Source organism: Coregonus lavaretus, assembly GCF_964263955.1.
Source record: "Coregonus lavaretus genome assembly, contig: HAP1_SCAFFOLD_1948, whole genome shotgun sequence".
NCBI lineage: Eukaryota > Metazoa > Chordata > Actinopteri > Salmoniformes > Salmonidae > Coregonus > Coregonus lavaretus.
In genome coordinates this window covers 66,823-92,654 of record NW_028164056.1, presented here as the reverse complement: position 1 = coordinate 92,654, position 25,832 = coordinate 66,823, and the positions used below count along the sequence as shown (strand labels likewise).

Below are 25,832 nucleotides of genomic sequence, written 5' to 3'. Positions count from 1 at the left end.
AGAGCTGCTGATTCGCTATATTATGACATCCCATAGGAAGAGACATCGAGGGAGAGAGAGAGAGAGAGAGATAGAGAGAGAGAGAGAGAGAGAGAGAGAGCTGCCAATTCTCTATATCATGACATCCTGTAGCAAGAGACATCGAGAGAGAGAGAAGGAGAGATAGAGAGCTGCTGATTTTCTATAACATGACATCCTGTAGCAAGAGACATCGAGGGACTGTGTATGTGTGTGCTTTTCAGCCACTATTCGTTTGCTGGGAAGTTGATGTTCTTCTACATTCCATAATCTCTCCACACAGGAAGATGTATGGTTAAGATGAGATATGATCGATTATGAGAGGTATAAGTGATATTTTACTGTTCCAGGAATATCCAGTGTCCTGAAGTTCAGGCTAGGGTTAGGAGTTCATGGTCAGGTCTCGGGGTCAGGGAAGCATCCTGGCCCTAGCAATGGCAGACTAACTGCTATAACTGGGTTGTGTTTATTAGGCACGAAACAGAAGAAATGTTGTCCACTAAGAAACGTGTTTTTGTTTTAATGTGCAAAATGTTTTTCTACATGTGCACTAATGAATATGCCCCTGGATGTTGATGTGTGTGGACAGTGTTTCTCTGAAGTCATCACTGTGACTTATAACCATCAGTGTCTCGGGATGACTCATGCCTAATGAACAGAAGAGATGAAAAAAATGTATGAAATGAAGAGATGTAAGGAAGCGACTTATAGGAGTCACTCTTTATGAATGTTGCCGCGGCGAGATGTAGGTATTTATTTTACATCTCTTCACGGAGTGAGGAGCTAGGATATTCCCTTGACGAAAGTATAGGAGAAAGAGATTTTTGTTAAACAAGTAAATTATTGACACCCCTAAATATTCTTGTAAATAAATTAGTCAAAGGTTTAGTATTTGGTCCCATATTCCTAGCACTACAAACTTGTTTATGCATGTGCAGTTAGTTTTGGTTTTGTTTCAAATATAAATCAATTGCACATCATGTCATTTTGGAGTCACTTTTATTGTAAATAAGAATAGAATATGTTTCAAATCAACACTTTTACATTAACGTGGATGCTACCATGATTACGGATAATTCTGAATGAATCGTGAATAATGATAAGTTACAGAGGGTCAAAGATCATACCCCCAAGACATGCTTACCTCTCACCATTACCAATAACAGGGGAGGTTAGCATGTCTTGGGGGTATGATCTTTGACCCTCTGTAACTTAACATTATTCACGATTCATTCAGAATTATCCGTAATCATGGTAGCATCCATGTTAATGTAAAAGTGTTGATTTGAAACATATTCTATTCTTATTTACAATAAAAGTGACTCCAATATAACTTTTTCACCGATCATTATTCACAATCCATTCAGGATCATCTGTAATCATGGTAGCATCCACATTAATGTAGAAGTGTCCCCCTGCTGCGTCCACAGAGCATGTGCAGACCACCTGGCCAGAGTGTTTACAAACGTATTCAATCTCTCCCTATCCCAGTCTGCTGTCCCCACTTGCTTCAAGGTGTCCGTCATTGTTCTTGTACCCAAGAAAGGAAAGGTAACTGAACTAAATGACTATTGCCCCGTAGCACTCACTTCTGTCATCATGAAGAGGATAGTTAAGGATCATATCACCTCCACCTTACCTGACACCCTAGACCCACTACAATTTACATACCGCCCCAATAGATCCACGGATGACGCAATCTCCATTGCACTGCACACTGCCCTATCTTTCCTGGCCATGGCAGAACACTGACGTTCCTGTCTTGCAGGAAATCATGCACAGAACGAGCAGTATAGATGGTGGCATTGTCATGCTGGAGGGTCATGTCAGGATGAACCTGCAGGAAGGGTACCACATGAGGGAGGAGGATGTCTTCCCTGTAACGCACAGCATTGAGATTGCCTGCAATGACAACAAGCTCAGTCCGATGATGCTGTGACACACCGCCCCAGACCATGACGGACCTTCCACCTCCAAATCGATCCCGCTCCAGAGTACAGGCCTCGGTGTAACGCTCATTCCTTCGACGATAAACACGGATCCGAACATCACCCCTGGTGAGACAAAACCGTGACTCGTCAGTGAAGAGCACTTTTTGCCAGTCCTGTCTAGTCCAGCGACGGTGGGTTTGTGCCCATAACGACGTTGTTGCTGGTGATGTCTGGTGAGGACCTGCCTTACAACAGGCCTACAAGCCCTCAGTCCAGCCTCTCTCAGTCTATTGTGGACAGTCTGAGCACTGATGGAGGGATTGTGCGTTCCTGGTGTTGTTGCCAACCTGTACCTGTCCCGCAGGTGTGATGTTCGGATGTACTGATCCTGTGCAGGTGTTGTTACACGTGGTCTGCCACTGCGAGGATGATCAGCTGTCTGTCCTGTCTTCCTGTAGCACTCTCTTAGGCGTCTCACAGTACGGACATTGCCCTGGCCACATCTGCAGTCCTCATGCCTCCTTGCAGCATGCCTAAGGCACGTTCACGCAGATGAGCAAGGACCCTGGGCATCTTTCTTTTGGTGTTTTTCAGAGTCAGCAGAAAGGCCTCTTTAGTGTCTTAAGTTTTCATAACTGTGACCTTAATTGCCTACCGTCTGTAAGCTGTTAGTGTCTTAACGACCGTTCCACAGGTGCATGTTCATTAATTGTTTATGGGTTCATTGAACGAGCATGGGGAAACAGTGTTTAAACCCTTTACAATGAAGATCTGTGAAGTTATTTTGATTTCTACAAATTATCTTTGAAAGACAAGGTCCTGAAAAAAGTGACGTTTCTTTTTTTTGCTGAGTTTACAAGGATATATCATGACATTTCAAATTATTAATTTAAGAAAACAACAAACTTTTCAATGTAGTTTTTATAACATGCACGGTGCGCCCCATAAAAAGTCAGGTAGGAGACCGGTAGTCTTTACATGTGGCTTGTTGTTTATGTTGGGAAATCAAAGCGAAAGCGGAAAACAGGCTCAATGTGTAGCAAGTGGAGTGAGGGTTCACTAATGCAATGCAATTTGGAATAAAATTACAGAATTAAAAGTTAGCAAAATGAGAATGAGTAGGCTACAGTGAGCAACCAACAGGTGGGCTGCTGTTTTAGCTGAAAGGGGTTGGGTAGAAAGCGCAGCATGTGTCCTCAATTAGCCTAGCTAGCAATAGCTGGCTAGCTTAGGCAAATACACCTCTGCCACGCTGATCCTCAACATGTGGGCCCCACAGGGTTGCGTGCTCAGCCCCCTCCTCTACTCCCTGTTCACCCATGACTGCGTGGCCACACACGTCTCCAACTCAGTCATCAAGTTTGCTTGATGTGGTAGGCCTGATTACCAATAACGATGAGGCAGCCTACAGGGAGGAGGTGAGGGCCCTGGCGGATTGGTGCCAAAAAAGCACCAGGTATAAATGGGGGTGCCCCGGGGAGTCCAAACAAAGGATCCAGGTTAGGGAAGTCGAATTTCTGGTGACCGCCGATCTAATATCCAAAAGTTATTTTCCGCTGTAGGTAATAATACTAGGATCGTTCTGAGCAAATCATGAAGGAAATAACGACAACAACAAAAATTATACTACAAAGTTGGCTAGGAGCTAGAAACTGGGCGACCGTGTCTTTTCGGAGCCTTGTTGTATAATGTGATGATGTTATACTGATGATTCATATTGATATTATACTGAATGTGGTTCACCTGATGACTCTTAGTCCCTGTGCTCTCTGTTTTCCCTGGTTTTGATAGATGGCTTAGTGAGTCATCCAATGAATAGTCTTCTGGTACATTAAACTACTCATACCCTGGTGTTTTAAAGGAAAGCAATCTCCCCCAGTGGGCAGAACGTCTTGTGATGACGTCATTATGATGTCTTTAATGACATGTCACCATCACGGTAGTAGTTTGATCTATTTTCACTGTTTATAATTGCCTCGTTGTTCTTTCTTTTAGCAGAAAATGGTCTGCACTGTGCGTCTTAGTCATCTCTCATTATGTGGTTGTTTCTCCTGGGTCCTGTAGACCTAGGCAGCGTCCCAAATGGCACCCTATCACCTATGTAGTGCACCCATAGAGCTCTGATCAAAAGTAGTGCGGTATATAGGGAATGGGGTGTGACGTTTGGGACTCAACCCTATAACCAACCAGCCACCTACAGGCCTTATTCATTATTTTTTTTCTAACTGTTGGAAATCAAATAGGCCTGCCTGGTCTTATTTTAGAGACAGTTTCACACTCATTAACAATTCTTAACAAATAAGTTATTATACCGGTGCAGAATGTATTTTCTAAGAAGTGAACATATGTAATGCACGCCAACATCGGTACTGTAGCTGGATCATCAACCTATGACAGTTAAACTGAGCTTAACTGACATTCATAGTACAGCGCTACATAATCCAAATAGCTTGTAGTATTTGAAGAGCTCACCCTCACTGATGACTTACTTGAAGACGGTGTTAGCAGAGATGAGAGAGTGCTATGTGCGTGGCCTCGTGCAGGCTGTCATGCATTACTCTTGGCTGACTGGGTGGGTTGGGATGGAGCAGGGGATGGGGACTGAATGGGGATACGGACAGGGATGGAGCAGGGGATGGAGATACGGACAGGGATGGAGCAGGGGATGGGGACTGGATGGAGATACGGACAGGGATGGAGCAGGGGATGGGGACTGGATGGAGATACGGACAGGGATGGAGCAGGGGATGGGGACTGGATGGAGATACGGACAGGGATGGAGCAGGGGATGGAGACTGGATGGAGATACGGACAGGGATGGAGCAGGGGATGGGGACTGGATGGAGATACGGACAGGGATGGAGCAGGGGATGTGGACTGGATGGAGATACGGACAGGGATGGAGCAGGAGATGGGGACTGGATGGAGATACGGACAGGGATGGAGCAGGGGATGGGGACTGGATGGAGATACGGACAGGGATGGAGCAGGGGATGGGGACTGGATGGAGATACGGACAGGGATGGAGCAGGGGATGGGGACTGGATGGAGATACGGACAGGGATGGAGCAGGGGATGGAAACTGGATGGAGATACGGACAGGGATGGAGCAGGGGATGGGGACTGGATGGAGATACGGACAGGGATGGAGCAGGGGATGGGGACTGGATGGGGATACGGACAGGGATGGAGCAGGGGATGGGGACTGGATGGGGATACGGACAGGGATGGAGCAGTCTCCATCCAGTCCCCATCCCCTGCTCCATCCCTGTCCGTATCTCCATCCCCTGCTCCATCCCTGTCCGTATCCCCATTCAGTCCCCATCCCCTGCTCCATCCCAACCCACCCAGTCAGCCAAGAGTAATGCATGACAGCCTGCACGAGGCCACGCACATAGCACTCTCTCATCTCTGCTAACACCGTCTTCAAGTAAGTCATCAGTGAGGGTGAGCTCTTCAAATACTACAAGCTATTTGGATTATGTAGCGCTGTACTATGAATGTCAGTTAAGCTCAGTTTAACTGTCATAGGTTGATGATCCAGCTACAGTACCGATGTTGGCGTGCATTACATATGTTCACTTCTTAGAAAATACATTCTGCACCGGTATAATAACTTATTTGTTAAGAATTGTTAATGAGTGTGAAACTGTCTCTAAAATAAGACCAGGCAGGCCTATTTGATTTCCAACAGTTAGAATGGAGCATTTCCAACAGTTAGAATGGAGCAGGGGATGGGGACTGGATGGAGATACGGACAGGGATGGAGCAGGAGATACGGACAGGGATGGAGCAGGGGATGGAGATACGGACAGGGATGGAGCAGGGGATGGGGACTGGATGGGGATACGGACAGGGATGGAGCAGGGGATGGGGACTGGATGGAGATACGGACAGGGATGGAGCAGGGGATGGAGATACGGACAGGGATGGAGCAGGGGATGGGGACTGGATGGAGATACGGACAGGGATGGAGCAGGAGATACGGACAGGGATGGAGCAGGGGATGGAGATACGGACAGGGATGGAGCAGGGGATGGGGACTGGATGGGGATACGGACAGGGATGGAGCAGGGGATGGGGACTGGATGGAGATACGGACAGGGATGGAGCAGGGGATGGAGATACGGACAGGGATGGAGCAGGGGATGGAGATACGGACAGGGATGGAGCAGGGGATGGGGACTGGATGGAGATACGGACAGGGATGGAGCAGGGGATGGGGACTGGATGGAGATACGGACAGGGATGGAGCAGGGGATGGGGACTGGATGGAGATACGGACAGGGATGGAGCAGGGGATGGGGACTGGATGGGGATACGGACAGGGATGGAGCAGGGGATGGGGACTGGATGGGGATACGGACAGGGATGGAGCAGGGGATGGGGACTGGATGGAGATACGGACAGGGATGGAGCAGGGGATGGAGATACGGACAGGGATGGAGCAGGGGATGGAGATACGGACAGGGATGGAGCAGGGGATGGGGACTGGATGGGGATACGGACAGGGATGGAGCAGGGGATGGGGACTGGATGGAGATACGGACAGGGATGGAGCAGGGGATGGAGATACGGACAGGGATGGAGCAGGGGATGGAGATACAGACAGGGATGGAGCAGGGGATGGGGACTGGATGGGGATACGGACAGGGATGGAGCAGGGGATGGGGACTGGATGGGGATACGGACAGGGATGGAGCAGGGGATGGGGACTGGATGGAGATACGGACAGGGATGGAGCAGGGGATGGAGATACGGACAGGGATGGAGCAGGGGATGGAGATACGGACAGGGATGGAGCAGGGGATGGGGACTGGATGGAGATACGGACAGGGATGGAGCAGGGGATGGAGACTGGATGGAGATACGGACAGGGATGGAGCAGGGGATGGGGACTGGATGGAGATACGGACAGGGATGGAGCAGGGGATGGGGACTGGATGGAGATATGGACAGGGATGGAGCAGGGGATGGGGACTGGATGGAGATATGGAGCAGGAGATGGGGACTGGATGGAGATACGGACAGGGATGCAGCAGGGGATGGGGACTGGATGGGAAAACGGAAAGGGATGGAGCAGGGGATGGGGACTGGATGGAGATACGGACAGGGATGGAGCAGGAGATGGGGACTGGATGGGAAAACGGAAAGGGATGGAGCAGGGGATGGGGACTGGATGGAGATACGGACAGGGATGGAGCAGGAGATGGGGACTGGATGGAGATACGGACAGGGATGGAGCAGGGGATGGGGACTGGATGGAGATACGGACAGGGATGGAGCAGGAGATACGGACAGGGATGGAGCAGGGGATGGGGACTGGATGGAGATACGGACAGGGATGGAGCAGGAGATACGGAAAGGGATGGAGCAGGAGATGGGGACTGGATGGAGATACGGACAGGGATGGAGCAGGGGATGGGGACTGGATGGAGATACGGACAGGGATGGAGCAGGAGATGGGGACTGGATGGAGATACGGACAGGGATGGAGCAGGGGATTGGGACTGGATGGAGATACGGACAGGGATGGAGCAGGGGATGGGGACTGGATGGGGATACGGACAGGGATGGAGCAGGGGATGGGGACTGGATGGAGATACGGACAGGGATGGAGCAGGAGATACGGACAGGGATGGAGCAGGGGATGGGGACTGGATGGAGATAGTTTCATGTACCAGAAGATTATTCATTGGATGACTCACTAATCCATCTATCAAAACCAGGTGAGATTGGGACTGGATGTCAGGGGCAGAGCTGCTGGCTGTAGGGAGAAAGGGATGAGAGGGAGAGAGAGAAGAGAGGGGAGGAGAGAGAGAGAGAGAGAGAGAGAGAGAGAGAGAGAGAGAGAGAGAGAGACAGAGAGAGAGACCTCTCTGTTCTCTCATTTCGTTCTCTCTGGGGAATTTTAAGGACCGCCTAGTTCCCTGGAAATATAGTTCTCAAGTTAATTATAGGCCAGCTTTGAGATAGATACAGTATTTACATTAATCTATAACTATGATGACTAAGGTGAAGAGCTTACAGACATTGGGGCTGTTGCTGTAACACACAGCTATACATACAGAGAAGTATTAATAATGACTGTGATTGAGGGTGGCCGCAAACATTAGCACTGAAGATCAAAGACCAACCGACCAGACTGAAGAGAAGAGAGAGTTCAGGTTTCCATCCTGCCTGAGGCAAGAGGACACTTGAAGACACTGCTCATTGGATATCTTTCTGTGGCAGAGGCAGTGGAGCATTTTTAGATTAGCTGCTTGAATCCAACCAGTGTGTGAGTGTGAAGGAGCTACTTCAGACTGCTGTGTGTGTGTGTGAGAGAGAGAGAGAGAGAGAGAGAGAGAGAGAGAAGAGAGAGAGAGAGAGAGAGAGAGAGAGAGAGAGAGAGAGAGAGAGAGAGAGAGAGAGAGAGAGAGAGAGAGAGAGAGAGAGAGAGAGAGAGAGAGAGAGAGAGAGAGAGAGAGAGAGAGAGAGAGAGAGAGAGCGAGAGAGTGAGAGAGGCATGTATGTCACTGAAGACAGACATAAACCTGTGAAGAGAGAGAATAAATCTGCTCCAGTCCACGGGAGGAGAAGATAAGTGATGTTGAGGTGCAACCACAGCAGCAGGACTAATGCCAGGTGAATGGTACGGTGAGAGAGAGAGAGATGTGGGTGTCTGGAACTGCACAGCACAGCAAGACTGTCTATCTGAACAGCAAATGGAACCCTGTTGTATGGTACAGCAAACCCTGCTCCAATTCCTGGATTAAAGCTGGATGGTCTGAGTCTAGGAGCACAAAGTGACTGGGATCCTACTGTATGTTAGACTTCTAGTAACTGGATGGTCTGAGAACACAGCCATTTGGAATCCTGCCGTGTGCTTATATAGACAAACTCTGCTAAATACATCTGATAGTCTGAACACAGTGACTTGGACACAGCTGTACTGGCAACTGTTTGCTACTGGTTCCTTTGGATGCTCTGAGAACACAGTAAGCCCCGCTGTACTGAAGCCATGCTGTGTGGTCTAAGGAGAGACGTGAAGAACAGCTTTGGTAAGCCTGGTTGTCATTGTGTTGTGTGTTATATGGGTGTTATAGTGAGATACAGTAGTCATTGTGTTGTGTGTTATATGGGTGTTATTGTGAGATATAGTAGTCATTGTGTTGTGTGTTATAGTGAGATATAGTAGTCATTGTGTTGTGTGTTATATGGGTGTTATTGTGAGATATAGTAGTCATTGTGTTGTGTGTTATATGGGTGTTATTGTGAGATATAGTAGTCATTGTGTTGTGTGTTATATGGGTGTTATTGTGAGATATAGTAGTCATTGTGTTGTGTGTTATATGGGTGTTATTGTTAGATATAGTAGTCATTGTGTTGTGTGTTATATGGGTGTTATTGTGAGATATAGTAGTCATTGTGTTGTGTGTTATATGGGTGTTATTGTGAGATATAGTAGTCATTGTGTTGTGTGTTATATGGGTGTTATAGTGAGATATAGTAGTCATTGTGTTGTGTGTTATATGGGTTGTTATTGTGAGATATAGTAGTCATTGTGTTGTGTGTTATATGGGTGTTATTGTTAGATATAGTAGTCATTGTGTTGTGTGTTATATGGGTGTTATTGTGAGATATAGTAGTCATTGTGTTGTGTGTTATATGGGTGTTATTGTGAGATAAAGTAGTCATTGTGTTGTGTGTTATATGGGTGTTATAGTGAGATATAGTAGTCATTGTGTTGTGTGTTATATGGGTGTTATAGTGAGATATAGTAGTCATTGTGTTGTGTGTTATATGGGTGTTATAGTGAGATACAGTAGTCATTGTGTTGTGTGTTATATGGGTGTTATAGTGAGATATAGTAGTCATTGTGTTGTGTGTTATAGTGAGATATAGTAGTCATTGTGTTGTGTGTTATATGGGTGTTATTGTGAGATATAGTAGTCATTGTGTTGTGTGTTATATGGGTGTTATTGTGAGATATAGTAGTCATTGTGTTGTGTTTATATGGGTGTTATTGTGAGATATAGTAGTCATTGTGTTGTGGTGTTATATGGGTGTTATTGTGAGATATAGTAGTCATTGTGTTGTGTGTTATATGGGTGTTATAGTGAGATACAGTAGTCATTGTGTTGTGTGTTATAGTGAGATATAGTAGTCATTGTGTTGTGTGTTATATGTGTGTTATAGTGAGATATAGTAGTCATTGTGTTGTGGGTTATATGGGTGTTATAGTGAGATATAGCAGTCATTGTGTTGTGTGTTATAGTGAGATATAGTAGTCATTGTGTTGTGTGTTATATGGGTGTTATTGTGAGATATAGTAGTCATTGTGTTGTGTGTTATAGTGAGATATAGTAGTCATTGTGTTGTGTGTTATAGTGAGATATAGTAGTCATTGTGTTGTGTGTTATATGGGTGTTATTGTGAGATAAAGTAGTCATTGTGTTGTGTGTTATATGGGTGTTATAGTGAGATATAGTAGTCATTGTGGTGTGTTTATTGGGTGTTATAGTGAGATATAGTAGTCATTGTGTTGTGTGTTATATGGTGTTATTGTGAGATATAGCAGTCATTGTGTTGTGTGTTATATGGGTGTTATTGTGAGATAAAGTAGTCATTGTGTTGTGTGTTATATGGGTGTTATAGTGAGATATAGTAGTCATTGTGTTGTGTGTTATAGTGAGATATAGTAGTCATTGTGTTGTGTGTTATAGTGAGATATAGTAGTCATTGTGTTGTGTGTTATAGTGAGATATAGTAGTCATTGTGTTGTGTGTTATATGGGTGTTATTGTGAGATATAGCAGTCATTGTGTTGTGTGTTATATGGGTGTTATTGTTAGATACAGTAGTCATTGTGTTGTGTGTTATATGGGTGTTATTGTGAGATACAGTAGTCATTGTGTTGTGTGTTTATATGGGTGTTATAGTGAGATATAGTAGTCATTGTGTTTGTGTGTTATATGGGTGTTATAGTGAGATACAGTAGTCATTGTGTTGTGTGTTATATGGGTGTTATAGTGAGATATAGTAGTCATTGTGTTGTGTGTTATAGTGAGATATAGTAGTCATTGTGTGTGTGTGTATATGGGTGTTATTGTGAGATAAAGTAGTCATTGTGTTGTGTGTTATATGGGTGTTATAGTGAGATATAGTAGTCATTGTGTTGTGTGTTATATGGGTGTTATAGTGAGATATAGTAGTCATTGTGTTGTGTGTTATATGGGTGTTATAGTGAGATACAGTAGTCATTGTTGTGTGTGTTATATGGGTGTTATAGTGAGATATAGTAGTCATTGTGTTGTGTGTTATAGTGAGATATAGTAGTCATTGTGTTGTGTGTTATATGGGTGTTATTGTGAGATATAGTAGTCATTGTGTTGTGTGTTATATGGGTGTTATTGTGAGATATAGTAGTCATTGTGTTGTGTGTTATATGGGTGTTATTGTGAGATATAGTAGTCATTGTGTTGTGTGTTATATGGGTGTTATAGTGAGATACAGTAGTCATTGTGTTGTGTGTTATAGTGAGATATAGTAGTCATTGTGTTGTGTGTTATATGTGTGTTATAGTGAGATATAGTAGTCATTGTGTTGTGGGTTATATGGGTGTTATAGTGAGATATAGCAGTCATTGTGTTGTGTGTTATAGTGAGATATAGTAGTCATTGTGTTGTGTGTTATATGGGTGTTATTGTGAGATATAGTAGTCATTGTGTTGTGTGTTATAGTGAGATATAGTAGTCATTGTGTTGTGTGTTATAGTGAGATATAGTAGTCATTGTGTTGTGTGTTATATGGGTGTTATTGTGAGATAAAGTAGTCATTGTGTTGTGTGTTATATGGGTGTTATAGTGAGATATAGTAGTCATTGTGTTGTGTGTTATAGTGAGATATAGTAGTCATTGTGTTGTGTGTTATATGGTGTTATAGTGAGATATAGTAGTCATTTGTGTTGTGTGTTATATGGTGTTATTGTGAGATATAGTAGTCATTGTGTTGTGTGTTATATGGGTGTTATTGTGAGATATAGCAGTCATTGTGTTGTGTGTATATGGGTGTTATTGTGAGATAAAGTAGTCATTGTGTTGTGTGTTATATGGGTGTTATAGTGAGATATAGTAGTCATTGTGTTGTGTGTTATAGTGAGATATAGTAGTCATTGTGTTGTGTGTTAATAGTGAGATATAGTAGTCATTGTGTTGTGTGTTATAGTGAGATATAGTAGTCATTGTGTTGTGTGTTATATGGGTGTTATAGTGAGATACAGTAGTCATTGTGTTGTGTGTTATATGGGTGTTATAGTGAGATATAGTAGTCATTGTGTTGTGTGTTATAGTGAGATATAGTAGTCATTGTGTTGTGTGTTATATGGGTGTTATTGTGAGATATAGCAGTCATTGTGTTGTGTGTTATAGTGAGATATAGTAGTCATTGTGTTGTGTGTTATATGGGTGTTATTGTGAGATACAGTAGTCATTGTGTTGTGTGTTATATGGGTGTTATTGTGAGATACAGTAGTCATTGTGTTGTGTGTTATATGGGTGTTATTGTGAGATATAGCAGTCATTGTGTTGTGTGTTATATGGGTGTTATAGTGAGATATAGTAGTCATTGTGTTGTGTGTTATATGGGTGTTATTGTGAGATATAGTAGTCATTGTGTTGTGTGTTATATGGGTGTTATTGTGAGATATAGTAGTCATTGTGTTGTGTGTTATATGGGTGTTATAGTGAGATATAGTAGTCATTGTGTTGTGTGTTATATGGGTGTTATTGTGAGATATAGTAGTCATTGTGTTGTGTGTTATATGGGTGTTATTGTGAGATACAGTAGTCATTGTGTTGTGTGTTATAGTGAGATATAGTAGTCATTGTGTTGTGTGTTATATGGGTGTTATTGTGAGATACAGTAGTCATTGTGTTGTGTGTTATAGTGAGATATAGTAGTCATTGTGTTGTGTGTTATAGTGAGATATAGTAGTCATTGTGTTGTGTGTTATATGGGTGTTATTGTGAGATACAGTAGTCATTGTGTTGTGTGTCTCATCTTTGTGTTTCATTGAATATTGTGTGGGGGCTGTTTGTAGACAGCAGTGAAGTAATCTAGGATACATTCATGTCTCACTTACAACATTTTACCAGGGCCGGCCCTGGACCTTCTGCCCCCCCATATTTCTCAATGTCAAACCAGAGTGTCATGTTAGCAAAGCCGTTTGCAAATAATTACATCATAGACATCCTTATGGATCTAAGCATGGCCGTTTCAAAAGTCACCTTTCCACTCAGACAGAGGCTCTACCGACGCAGAAAAAATGTAAGCTTCAACTGCTGGCTACTCGTCCGTTGTATAACCCAACAACAGAAGTGCTTCCCTAAAAGCTGCCTGGGTTTAAACAAACATCTTCTCTTTTCAGAAAGATAAAATCTCAATTAATAGGGATAGAATAGCGAAGTCCATTTATTTTTTTTATCTCCTCGAATATTATAGGCTGCAGCTCAGCTTCAGAATGTCATAGAGAGGGATCAGTATATCCCCATATGCATCGGAGTCACGTCTTTCGCGGGCATTTTAAAGCTTGTTTCTACCATGAGGCATCACCGAGTTAAGCGTCCTTATAGAACGCTTTATATAATTTGGATACGTTTTATGCATTTATTTCAAAACATAAAGCAAACAATAGATATCCTTTTTGCCCTTTTCTTTAACAAAGGGTATGTGATACCCTCACTCAATTCGAGCACTGGTTTTAACCAAACACACCAAGCCCTTCCCAGGCACGGTGGTATTTAATCAGTGCATGCGACAGTATTGGAGTATTTGGCTATACCGACATAATAATATGATAATAATATGCCATTTAGCAGACGCTTTTATCCAAAGCGACTTACAGTCACGTGTGCATACATTTCTACGTATGGGTGGTCCCGGGGATCGAACCCACTACGCTGGCGTTACAAGCGCCGTGCTCTACCAATTGAGCTACAGAGGACATCAATGGATAGCATAATCGTGTCTGTCTAGCAGGTAGGCTTACCACTTATTTCTTTGTAATAGGAAGTAATAGGCTCCAATTATATATGTTATTCTATGATTACGGCCATAAAACATTTGGGCGCACGCGTGCACATATAGGAGGTCCCTTACCACGCAGAAGGGAATTGTACTTTAACCCCTGCATTGAAGAGTTACAATGTTGCAACCAACTACCTATGGTAGGAAACCGAGTTTCTTATTAGTAATACGCCACCTGTGGTGAGTGTGATGGAAGGAGTCAGGCGCAGGAGGGTAATCACAGAATACAGAGTTTATTCCGGAAACGATCTACCCTGGCAATACACTGTAACAAGTAGATCCAACAATACATAGGCACAGGGGAAAAATCTACCCTGGCAACAAAATGGTACGAGTCGCTCCAACGAGCTACACTACTCTCACAATTAAACAATCACCCGCAAGGACAAGGGGGGCAGAGGGAACACTTATACACGGACTAATGAGGGGATATGAACCAGGTGTGTGTGATTGACAAGACATGGCAAATGATAATTGGGGGCGGCAGTGGCTAGTAAGCCCGAACAAGTGGTTTCATAAATGCATGGCGGGCCTCGTTTCGCTGGAGCAGTGTAAAATAAGCTTTATGTCAATGACCCAACCTTAACGAATTTCGTTTATTTACATAGCGAATTTGATTGTCAGACATCAGTTTCAGCATTTATTTATTTAGTCTCCACCTAGAGTGGCCTCTTTCCTCTGCAGTTAGCGATGTCTGTCCATGGTCATGAAATCAAATAATCTGAGAGAGAGAGAGAGAGAGAGAGAGATTAGGATCTAGTCTATTTAAATCTAAAAAAAATACAAAGTAAACAGGTGATAGATAATTTAGTAATCTTACAAATTAATGCGAGTGTATGATCAACGCTTACCTTTTATTCAAAGACAAGTTGACTCGCCTGGCCTTCCTGGCAGCAAAAGCATGCACTGCTTGTTGGAGGTTGATTTCGTAAGACAACTCGTGCTCAATTGATATGGTGGCGAGTCCATTGAGTCTCTCTTGACTCATAGTAGAGCGCAGGTAGTTTTTGATGAGTTTGAGCTTGGAGAATGTGCGCTCTCCACTTGCCACTGTCACGGGGAGTGTGAGAAGAACTCTCTGGGCAACAAAGGCATTGGGATACAAGGAGGCCATTTTGTGTCTGGATATGTACTTCAGTGCGTCGGTTTTGTCTCACTGTCCAGTCTCCTGCTCAAGACTTTGAGCTCATTGCACAGATCTTTTGTGTCAATGTCCCTGGAATCCCCGTACGTAAGGGCCCTCTCCAGTGTTGCGCAGTCGCTGGTAAGTGCTGCAGTGTCCATGTCCTTGATGGTGGGGATGTTGTACAGGATGCTGAAAATCCTGCTGTGCTCTTCGAGCTGCGTAAAGCGCCTGTTGACGGACTGGATAGCAGAATCAAAGAATCTGATTAAAGAAATGTACTTTGAATTTCTGCTGAGGGTCAGTCACAGGCTCATCCTCTCCCTCATAGCCAAACAATACTTATCTTCTTCCTGGGACGGACCGTGGGCTGCACTGGAAAACAGGGCTCAATACCCATCTCCTCTGCCAACTCTTTTGCGCTTGCTAAAGCGCCAGCGAAAGCTGCATCGGAGTGGTAGTCTTGGAGGAATACCCTGGTTGAGTTCAGCTGCTAGTGAAATGTTAAAACTCACCGCCTGCAAACTCTAACTGGTGATGTTCACTTAAAACAAGATGTCCAAACGACCACTGTGCACATGAAGCTAAAGTTGTTCATCTTGGCGGCAATGCTGTTTGCCTCCAACCTTGTATGAATGTATAAATGTCTTGGATGGTGTTAAAAAACTCAGCCGCCTCCAAGCAACACGATGCTGCATCAGAGAGAACCAGGTTCAGCGAGTGTTCGCTGCACGTTTTTTGTCTGGGAGTTGGATTTAGCAGCAGCACCACCACTGTCATCGGGGACGGGGAGCGATGAATCCATCGGGTTGTTGTTTGGAGGTGTGGATAGGCCTGGTGCAACCACCTGTTATAGTCCAGCCAGAGAGCTGTCATCATCAGTGGAAGTGCATGGCTCGGACTCCCCCGGTTTGCCCTCTTCGCTGCTAGAATCAGCGAACGGGGGCTCGTTGTTCTCTGCGAATGAATGGCCTGTCTTCAGAGGCTTGTCATTCTCCACACCGGCTGATGGACATTGCTGCACGTTGATACATTTCAGCAGCGAATTACTTTGGTTTAGAGACTGTGCCTCTTTTCTCATTCGTTTTAAAAAAATATTCGCTTCCTGATAATTTTTGTCTCTTAGACATGGTAGCAAATTGTTTCAAATCTCTATAGCTTCCTTTGAGCTACAATGATATCCACTAGTAGCAGCTAGCTAACATTAACCGGCTAGGTTAGGCTACTGCCTTAATCACTAACATCTTCGTCATACACAAACATAAAAAAACTAAACAATCATTTAATTGGCAGATTCATTTGTAATAATGTTTCACAATTGGATGATCCCATATAAACACACACATCACCATAGCTACCAAGGATAGTGGGAGTGAACTTCGGGAGAAGCGGGAATGGGGTGAGGGCAGGAACTGCAGCAACGCCATGAGATGGTGACTGGGGCGCCGTCGGCTGCAGCAACGCCATGAGATGGTGACTGGGGTGCCGTCGGCTGCAGTAACGCCATGAGATGGTGGCTGGGGCGCCGTCGGCTGCAGTAACGCCATGAGATGGTGACTGGGGTGCCGTCGGCTGCAGTAACGCCATGAGATGGTGACTGGGGTGCCGTCGGCTGCAGCAACGCCATGAGATGGTGGCTGGGGTGCCGTCGGCGGTGTAGCAGCCATGAGATGGTGGCTGGGGTGCCGTCGGCTGCAGCAACGCCATGAGATGGTGGCTGGGGTGCCGTCGGCGGTGTAGCAGCCATGAGATGGTGGCTGGGGTGCCGTCGGCTGCAGCAACGCCATGAGATGGTGGCTGGGGTGCCGTCGGCGGTGTAGCAGCCATGAGATGGTGGCTGGGGTGCCGTCGGCTGCAGCAACGCCATGAGATGGTGACTGGGGTGCCGTCGGCTGCAGCAACGCCATGAGATGGTGACTGGGGTGCCGTCGGCTGCAGCAACGCCATGAGATGGTGGCTGGGGTGCCGTCGGCGGTGTAGCAGCCATGAGATGGTGACTGGGGCGCCGTCGGCGGTGTAGCAGCCGATCAGGGGCGGCGGAGGGCGGCAGCCAATTGTCAAAATGCCGCCCCAAATTCAAAGTGCCGCCACAAGCTGCTGCCTTTAATGGGAGGGCCGGCCCTGCATTTTACACACTGTCAGGGTTGGTTTTGGACTGTACTTGTGCTAAACATGGTGATATCTAAACATGGTGATATCTAAACATGGTGATATCTAAACATGGTGATGTTTAAACATGGTGATATCTAAACATGGTGATATCTAAACATGGTGATATCTAAACATGGTGATATCTAAACATGGTGATGTTTAAACATGGTGATATCTAAACATGGTGATATCTAAACATGGTGATATCTAAACATGGTAATTCCTCAGACAATCTAAGTAAGATTTGCCCACCACTGATTTTCCTGGTTTGTTTGAAATAGTAAAATGAATAGATTTTTTTTTTCAAGCTCATTATTCATTATAAAGTTAGATTGAAAGCAAGAAATATAATTGAAATCAACTGACATGGTCATGCAGTCAGACATAGCTGTGGGGATATTTTGAAACGTATTTTACTAATCATATCCCACTTTCAATATTATCTGATGTGACTGTCTCTCCATACATTACCACAATCATCCATTTGGTCATCACAAAACTCAAATAATCTTGTTTTTGCCTGGCTGTGTGGATCCTCCAGGGCTGTGTTCTAAATGGCACCCTATTCCCTATGTAGTGCACTACTTTTGATCAGGGACTATAGGGCCTTGATCAAAAGTAGTTCACTATATAGGGAATAGGGTGTCATTTGGGACGCAGCCCCGGGAGCTGTTTAACAGCATGCTAGACTAGGCTCTGTATCACAGCATGGTTGGGTTAGAAGCAGAGGCAGCAGTCATGCTTCACTACCCTGGGAAATGTTCTCCCAGTGGGGTTGAGGAGGGGAGAGGAGGGGAGAGGAGAGGAGTGAAGAAGGGGAGAGAGAGATGGGGAAAGAGTAGGGGAGAGGGGGTGATGAGAGGAGTGAAGAAGGGGAGAGAGATGGGGAGAGAGGAGGAGAGGAGTGGAGATGAGGGGGAGGGGAGAGGGGGAGAAAGGAGGGGAGAGGGGGTGAGATGGGGAGAGTAGAGGGGGAGAGAGGAGAAGAGAAGTAGAGCGGGCTAGAGGAGGAGAGCTGAGGAAAGGGGGAGGGAAGTGGAGATGGGGAGAGGAGAGGGGGAGAAATGGGGAGATGGAGAGATGAGGAGAGTCGGAGGGGAGAGGAGTGGAGATGGAGGGGAGAGGAGGGGAGAGGGGAGTGAGATTGCGTGAGGAAGAGAGAGGAGGGGAGAGATAGGGAGAGTAGCGGTGAGAGGAAGAGAGGGGGAGAGAGGGGGAGAGAGGAGGCGAGGGAGAGGGGAGAGGGAATGAAGGGGGTGAGATGGAGAGAGCAGTGGAGATGGGAGGAGGAGTGGGGAAGGGAGAGGAGAGGGGGAGGGGATAAGGGGGTGAGATTGGTGAGGGGGTGAGATGGGGAGAGGAGGAAAGCGGGGGGAGATGAGGAGGGGAGGTGAGGAGAGAGGAGGAGAGAGGGGGTGAGGAGGGGAGAGGAGTGGAGGTGAGAGATGGGGAGATGGGGAGAGGAGGAGAGGAGAGGAGTGAAGAGCAGGGGAGAGGAGGAGTATGGGGAGAGGAGGAGTACGGGGAGAGGAGGAGTATGGGGAGAGGAGGAGTATGGGGAGAGGAGGAGTATGGGGAGAGGAGGAGTATGGGGAGAGGAGGAGTATGGGGAGAGGAGGAGTACGGGGAGAGGAGGAGTATGGGGAGAGGAGTATGGGGAGAGGAGGAGTACGGGGAGAGGAGGAGTATGGGGAGAGGAGGAGTATGGGGAGAGGGGGGGAGGAGTATGGGGAGAGGAGGAGTATGGGGAGAGGAGGAGTACGGGGAGAGGAGGAGTACGGGGAGAGGAGGGGGGGGGGAGTATGGGGAGAGTAGGAGTATGGGGAGGGGAGGAGTATGGGGAGAGGAGGAGTACGGGGAGAGGAGGAGTACGGGGAGAGGAGGGGGGGGGGGGGGAGATAAGAGGGGGTGAGATGGGGAGAAGAGGGGAGGAGTAGAGGGGTGAGAGGAGGTGAGATGGGGGGAGGGAATGTGATTAGTAATAATGCTCAGCTTGTTAGCTTCAGTCTGTCATCACACAGGCAGACAGAGGCTCATAGATCATATGTCCTGTATAGGAGCGCACCCCTTTTGACCATAGCAACACAGTGCAGCCACATACGGCTTTGGTCAAACATGTATAGGGTTGCAAAATCAATAAATGTCCTCGTTTTCCAGAAAATCCAGGTTGGAGGATTCCCAGACTCGGGAGGAAATAAGCAGGAAATCCGGAATCCTCCAAACCAGGATTTCTGGAAAAAACGAGGACATTAATTGAAAGTTCCTGGAGTTTTGCAACCCTAATCATGTAATGCACTGGATAGGGAATAGGATAGGGAATAGGATAGGGAATAGGATAGGGAATAGGATAGGGAATAGGATAGGGAATAGGATAGGGAATAGGATAGGGAATAGGATAGGGAATAGGATAGGGAATAGGTTGTAATTTGATGCAGAGTAGTGGAGAACAGTTGGGTTTGTCCATGGAAGAAAGGGTTTTATAGGTTTCTTCAGGCTGTGTTGGCTCATAGTGTGGAATGAACAGCAGAAGACCTCCTGCAAGGTGACCAAGTTATGACATTTTCCCGTTTGATGGACATATAAATTAAGATTTCGATGCGGTAATGAGTTGACTGTAATGGAAAAAACTGTTATTCAGCCATCCGTTGTCATTCATGTCATTTTCCTCGCATGAATATTCTGAGGGCAAACGTTTGACCTGTTATCAACGGTTCTTTGATCGTGACAAACTGTTCTTACGACCTCTAACTACTTAAGAAGAAAGACGTTCAATCAACACACTTAACTGGTTCATTTATGTATTGTTGGTCTGGTTTCCAGTTGTTGCCCACAAACCCCCATGGAGAGAGACAGAAGATTAAGGCATCAGCTTCAGTTTGGCTGGCGGCTAGCCGAAGTCGACTAAGCGAACCGAAAGAGTGTTGCTCGCATACTCCCCTTAAAAGACCTTTGCTTCAAAAACGAGAAAAAAGTGGCAATAGTACTGTTTGTCCATTTTGAGACACTGTAGCCAGCATACACTTCCTCAACTCAAGAAATCTGTCATTAATTACAATCCCTACTGTTGACCAATCACCAACGAAAGGGGCGTAGACTTCAGCAAACCAACTTCAGCTTGCTTCAAGAAAAAAAAAATCCTTACCAAAGTCCAAAATGAACAAAAACGTCACAAAATGTCGTCATAATATATGCACGAACTCTTCCGAACTGTTTCGGCTGGGAAGCATGCGGACGCCTTTATAGGGCCAGAGTCGTCCTCTCTCTGTCATTCTCCTTCGTTCTCTATGTCTATGACCAATCTCACTACTCATTTTCTTAAACAATGGGCCATCTTAGTGGTGTCCTAGCATTAGGTGGAGACGGAGAGAGGCAGGTTTAGGGCCAGAGGGGGCCGCCTCTCTTATTCTCTATGTCTATGACAAATCGAAACTTCCATATAGCTCGATACAGCCCAGGCAGCGTCTTTACAAGTAATACCAAGTAGTCATTAAACAAATTACAGCTTTTATCCCCCAGATGCTTGTTTCTAACATGTTATTCTAGAGTGGAGTAGACAACAGGTCATTATAACGCCTGCAGAGGCTTTCTTCTTATCATAATATACATAATAAGGCATTTTGCACCAGTAAATCGCAGCAGCCGTGTGATAACTGATTGTAGTGGTTGAGTGTGTGTGTGGGGGTGTGTGTGGGGGTGGGGATGGGGGGGGGGGGGGGGTGTAGGGGGTGCACATGTGGGGGTGGGGGGTGTTTGTGTGATTGCAATAGCTATCCTTGTTGTGGATTCACATCAGATAAGAGATGAATAGAGAAGCTTTGGAGGAGGAAATCCTAAAGAATTAGACTGATATTGTTCTTAACCATGCTGCCTCTCTGAAAATTGAGATTCATTCCATACTCCTTCTGTTACCACCATGTTGTCCTGTATTGGTCTGTCAGTGAAATGCAGTCATCAACAGTAAATGTGCTTAAGCAGGTTGTTGCCATCAAGTGAAATGTTTCTTTGGAATTGCAAGAAGAATCATGGGGATATTGTTAAAACTCATTGCCTTGATAGCACCTGTGTAGGACTCAATAGAAGCTTAGTTGAAAAAGAAAAGCTTCAGATTGGTTTACAAACATTACTCAGCCAATCGAACTGAATGGGTTGTTATTGGCGTTCAAGTCTTCAACCACTGCCGATGTAAGAATACCTTTATAAAATGCATTTGATTGATGAAACCGTCTTGGTTCATGTTGAGACTATGGTACACATCTGTTTGTCATTTGGGCTTTTTGAGTGTAACAGGATAAAACAAACAGTTGTGTTCAACGGGTGAGTGTTCAACCCCTGGTCTGTGGGCCGGCAATGGTCCCTGGGTTGTTGCTGACTGGTCCCTGAAGAAGTTAGCTATAGCTAACAGGGATTCACTCAGTTCTAGACCGCTAGTCTCGATATACAGGCTGAACTAGGCTGAACCATAGTTTGTTGATCCCGGGCCATAGGTAGACACTACTGGCGTGTGGAGTCTGGCCACGAGCCAAGACACTTGAGACGAAATCCTGAGAAGTGGAGAAACAGTGTCCTCCAGATACAGTGTGCCATAGGTAGACCGTTAATAGCCCACTCACAGTAACGTGTAGCCTGGAGCCAGAGCACTTAAGCCTTAACCTGTTAGGGATTTAACCCCTGACCTGCTCCGGGGGCACTGCCTTATGACTGAACCTGATGCTGTGCTGCTTCCAGCTCTGGTACGTTAGTCTGGTGTCCCCTAAGTTGGATCATGTGACGGCACAAAATACTAATTTCCGTTGTACAATGGAGTGGGCAATGAAGTTGCTTTATTGTATTGTAATAAAGACTATACTCTAATCTTTATTGTATAGTAATATAGACTCTACTCTACTCTTTATTGTATTGTAATATAGACTCTAATATTTATTGTATAGTAATATAGACTCTACTCTAATCTTTATTGTATTGTACACAGTAGGCGTACAGTGCATTAATTCTGTCTTCCACTGGCTTAATAACTGCTTGACTGTTTATATCAGCTTGCGTTCTCAGTTTCGTAACTCCAGAAGAGATGGAGTAGAATGACACTGAACACTAAAACCCCAGGGCCTCGAGGGACCCCCCTACCATCTAAATGAGAAGGCATTCTGAATGCAACATGCTGACAGTGGAATTAATACATGTCATAATATACTATCGCTAAAATAATAACATGTTGTTTGTGTTTATGAAGGTAACATTATAATACTTTTTTCAAATAACACAATAGCATTTTCATTCGTTTATGTTACTGCTTTTAAACGAAAACACACTAAAAACACCCACATTCAAGTGTTCAATACATTGTCTTTGTGGTGTGCATTTGCTACAACTATGAAACAGAAAGCTTTACTTCATTTATTTAATCTGTTGTTATATGTGTGAAATTATACTGAACAAAAATATAAACACAACATGCAACAATTTCAAATATTTTACTGAGTTACAGTTCAAATATGGAAATCAGTCATTTTTACATTTACATTTAAGTCATTTAGCAGACGCTCTTATCCAGAGCGACTTACAGTTAGTGAGTGCATGCATTTTTTATTTATTTTTCATACTGGCCCCCCGTGGGAATCGAACCCACAACCCTGGCGTTGCAAACGCCATGCTCTACCAACTGAGCTACATCCCTGCCGGCCATTCCCTCCCCTACCCTGGACGACGCTGGGCCAATTGTGTAGAAGCCGGATGTGGAGGCCCTGGGCTGGTGGAGTTACATGTGGTCTGAGCCATTAGAATGGCTCCATGGGAAACGTAGTAGCAGTTCAGAGTGGGTTCATCCTCCACCTGTGTTACGTCTTGTTTGCAGGTTATGACGGCTGCTGTGTAAACAAACCATGAAACATGGTGGCACCCCCTGGCACCCCCTCATACCCCCAGGGCACCAGGAATGTTTTACCCCATCCTGGAGCCCCAGGCACCTAGAACATTAATCCCGACCCGGAGCAATCAAGACAGACAGACAGACCAGAGGGTAGCAAGAGTTTAACACAGGAATTGTATAGTGAATGGCTATGAAGGGTTCTGAAATATGTGTTACTGTGTTTAACTAAGCAATAATACCAGAGACCCTGGGGGTTATAGGATATATTTACCTCTACAATCCTCCTATGGCCATTATATCCCCAAGAGAGAGGCTGAACAGAGTAAGATGATAAATTGCTAGGATAGCTGTTGTATAAACACTATTCCTCAGTGAGTTCCTCAGTTAGTGAAGCAGCAACGTATCTCTCTCTCTCTCTCTCTCACACACACACACACACACACACACACACACACACACACAGAGCTGCTATGATACAGACAGTAATCCATGTTGACACTGCTGTGGAGGGAAAAAACGTCCAGCCAAACTTCGGTCACTTCCATCATACCGTGCCGAGTGCGTATGTGAGTGCACACCCACTCACATGCCTCTGTCTCATATCTCTCTCTCCCTCTCATCCCTCAATCTCACCAGAGGAGAGCATCAGTTTAGAGAGACGTGATGCTGTGGAACAAGCATGCCCCAAACAACAGTATGTGTCTGTCTTTAGCTCAGCGGAATATAGACTCTACTCTACTCTAATGTTAATGTTACGTATGGTAGTGTTATGTATGTTAGTGTGTATGTTTTTGCTTGTGCCTGTGTGGTTTGTCAGGTTTGGAGGTGTATTTAGTCTCTGTGGGTAGAGGTGGACCTGCAGCCGTGCTCCCTGCCAACTCTGCCATTGTCTGTCTCCCTGTGTGTATGATGACTGCTAATTAATACCTGAATGTGTTCCCAGAATCACACACACACACACACACAAACTGCACTGTTCTTCAAGTAAATGTGTTTTTGTCAAAGTTTCAGTGTAAATGGTTAAAAGTCGTCCTTGTGCATAGAGTTGTATGGGAACATGAGACAAGCTGTTTTCTCTCCCAGCTGTTCTTACACAGATTGGATGTGAATATTCGACTTGGATTGTTGCTTTGCTACTTTGCTCGTGTGTATTTTTTCCAAATTCATTTTGTCAACGTTTAGTTAGGAAAGTAACTGAAAAGGTACTTCAAGCAATTATAATTTTCCCCCAACATATGTTTTTTTTTTAACCAAGCCAACATTTTACCTTATTCTCAAATTGGTTTGGGAACGGTCAGTGATTATAGTTTTACTATTCCACAGTGCAGTATGTCAGTCCACAGTGCAGTATGTATTTCCATAGTGCAGTATGTCGGCGCTCCATCTCCTACCATGTGTAACCCACTTTGATGCTTGTAAGCTGATTTTGTGAGCTGATTTTGTGAGCTTGTGAGCTGATTTTTGGGGAACGATGACGTTAAGACGAGCATAAAAAAAAACTGATGACTGAGCTTCCAAAGTTAGGTAGCTAGTCTAGCGTCACGGCTATATCCTCTCCTTTGATAGGTGACTAGGAAGATTTTAAAGCCCTCCGGCATCTGGATTATAGCTGTGCAAAGTAGAGTGCTTCATCACAGCATGCAGAGGCTGATACGGCTGAGGGGCTTGGAGGGAGAGGAGAGGAGAGGAGAGGAGAGGAGAGGAGAGGAGAGGAGAGGAGAGGAGAGGAGAGGAGAGGAGAGGAGAGGAGAGGAGAGGAGAGGAGAGGAGAGGAGAGGAAGAGATTGGACATGAGGAGAGGAGGAGAGGGGACTTAAGAAGAGGAGAGGAGATTTTGGAGAGGAGAGGAGTAAGGAGAGGAGGAGAGAGGACAGGAGAGGAGGAGAGGAGAGGAGAGGAGAGGAGAGGAGAGGAGAGGAGAGGAGAGGAGAGGAGGAGAGAGGACATGAGAGGAGAGGAGAGGAGAGGAGAGGAGAGGAGAGGAGAGGAGAGGAGAGGAGAGGAGAGGAGAGGAGAGAAGAGGAGAGAGGACAGGAGAGGAGAGGAGGGAGGGAAGAGGAGAGAGGAGAGGAGGGGAGGGGAGGGGAGGGGAGGGGAGGGGAGGGGAGGGGAGGGGAGGGGAGGGGAGAAGAGAAGAGAAGAGAGGAGAGGAGAGGAGAGGAAAGAGGAGCTTTTTTTGTTGACTAACTCTTCTGGTTGGCTCTTGTGTTCTGAGGTAAAACTTAATAAATCTCAACTGGTGATTTACAATTACTATACTTTATTCCCATTATTTGTGTAGATCACAGGAGGGTGGGGGCACTTTAATTGGGGAGGTCGGGCTCGTGTTAATGACTGGAGTGGGATAAGTGGAATGGTATCAAATACATCAAACACATGGTTTCCAGTTGCACCGTTCCGGACATTGTTAAGAGCCGTCCTCCCCTCAGCAGCCACCTGTGGTGTAGAGACAACTGGGTCAGCAGCAACAGAGAGGGCAGACAGATGCAGGGAGAGAGTAGTGGCGAATCGCATCTCTGCATGTCTGGCAGACATATCAGTATGGATGACGGATCACCACCTCAAGCTGAACCCTGGCAAGACGGAGCTGCTCTTCCTCCCGGGGAAGGACTGCCCGTTCCATGATCTCGCCATCACGGTTGACAACTCCGTTGTGTCCTCCTCCCAGAGTGCGAAGA

General features: G+C 45.5%; 1 protein-coding gene across 1 annotated transcript in view; it reads left to right on the top strand.

The window, feature by feature from the left end:
• Positions 1-8,952: 8,952 nt before the first annotated feature.
• LOC311117500 (glutamate receptor-interacting protein 2-like) overlaps positions 8,953-25,832 on the top strand; it is a gene marked incomplete at both ends in the record, with an annotated part of 81,208 nt that continues 64,328 nt past the window's right edge. The window contains one exon of the mRNA XM_084192423.1: positions 8,953-8,992. Within this exon, the coding sequence (XP_084048549.1) occupies positions 8,953-8,992 (40 nt within the window). The remainder of the gene's footprint in view (positions 8,993-25,832) is intronic.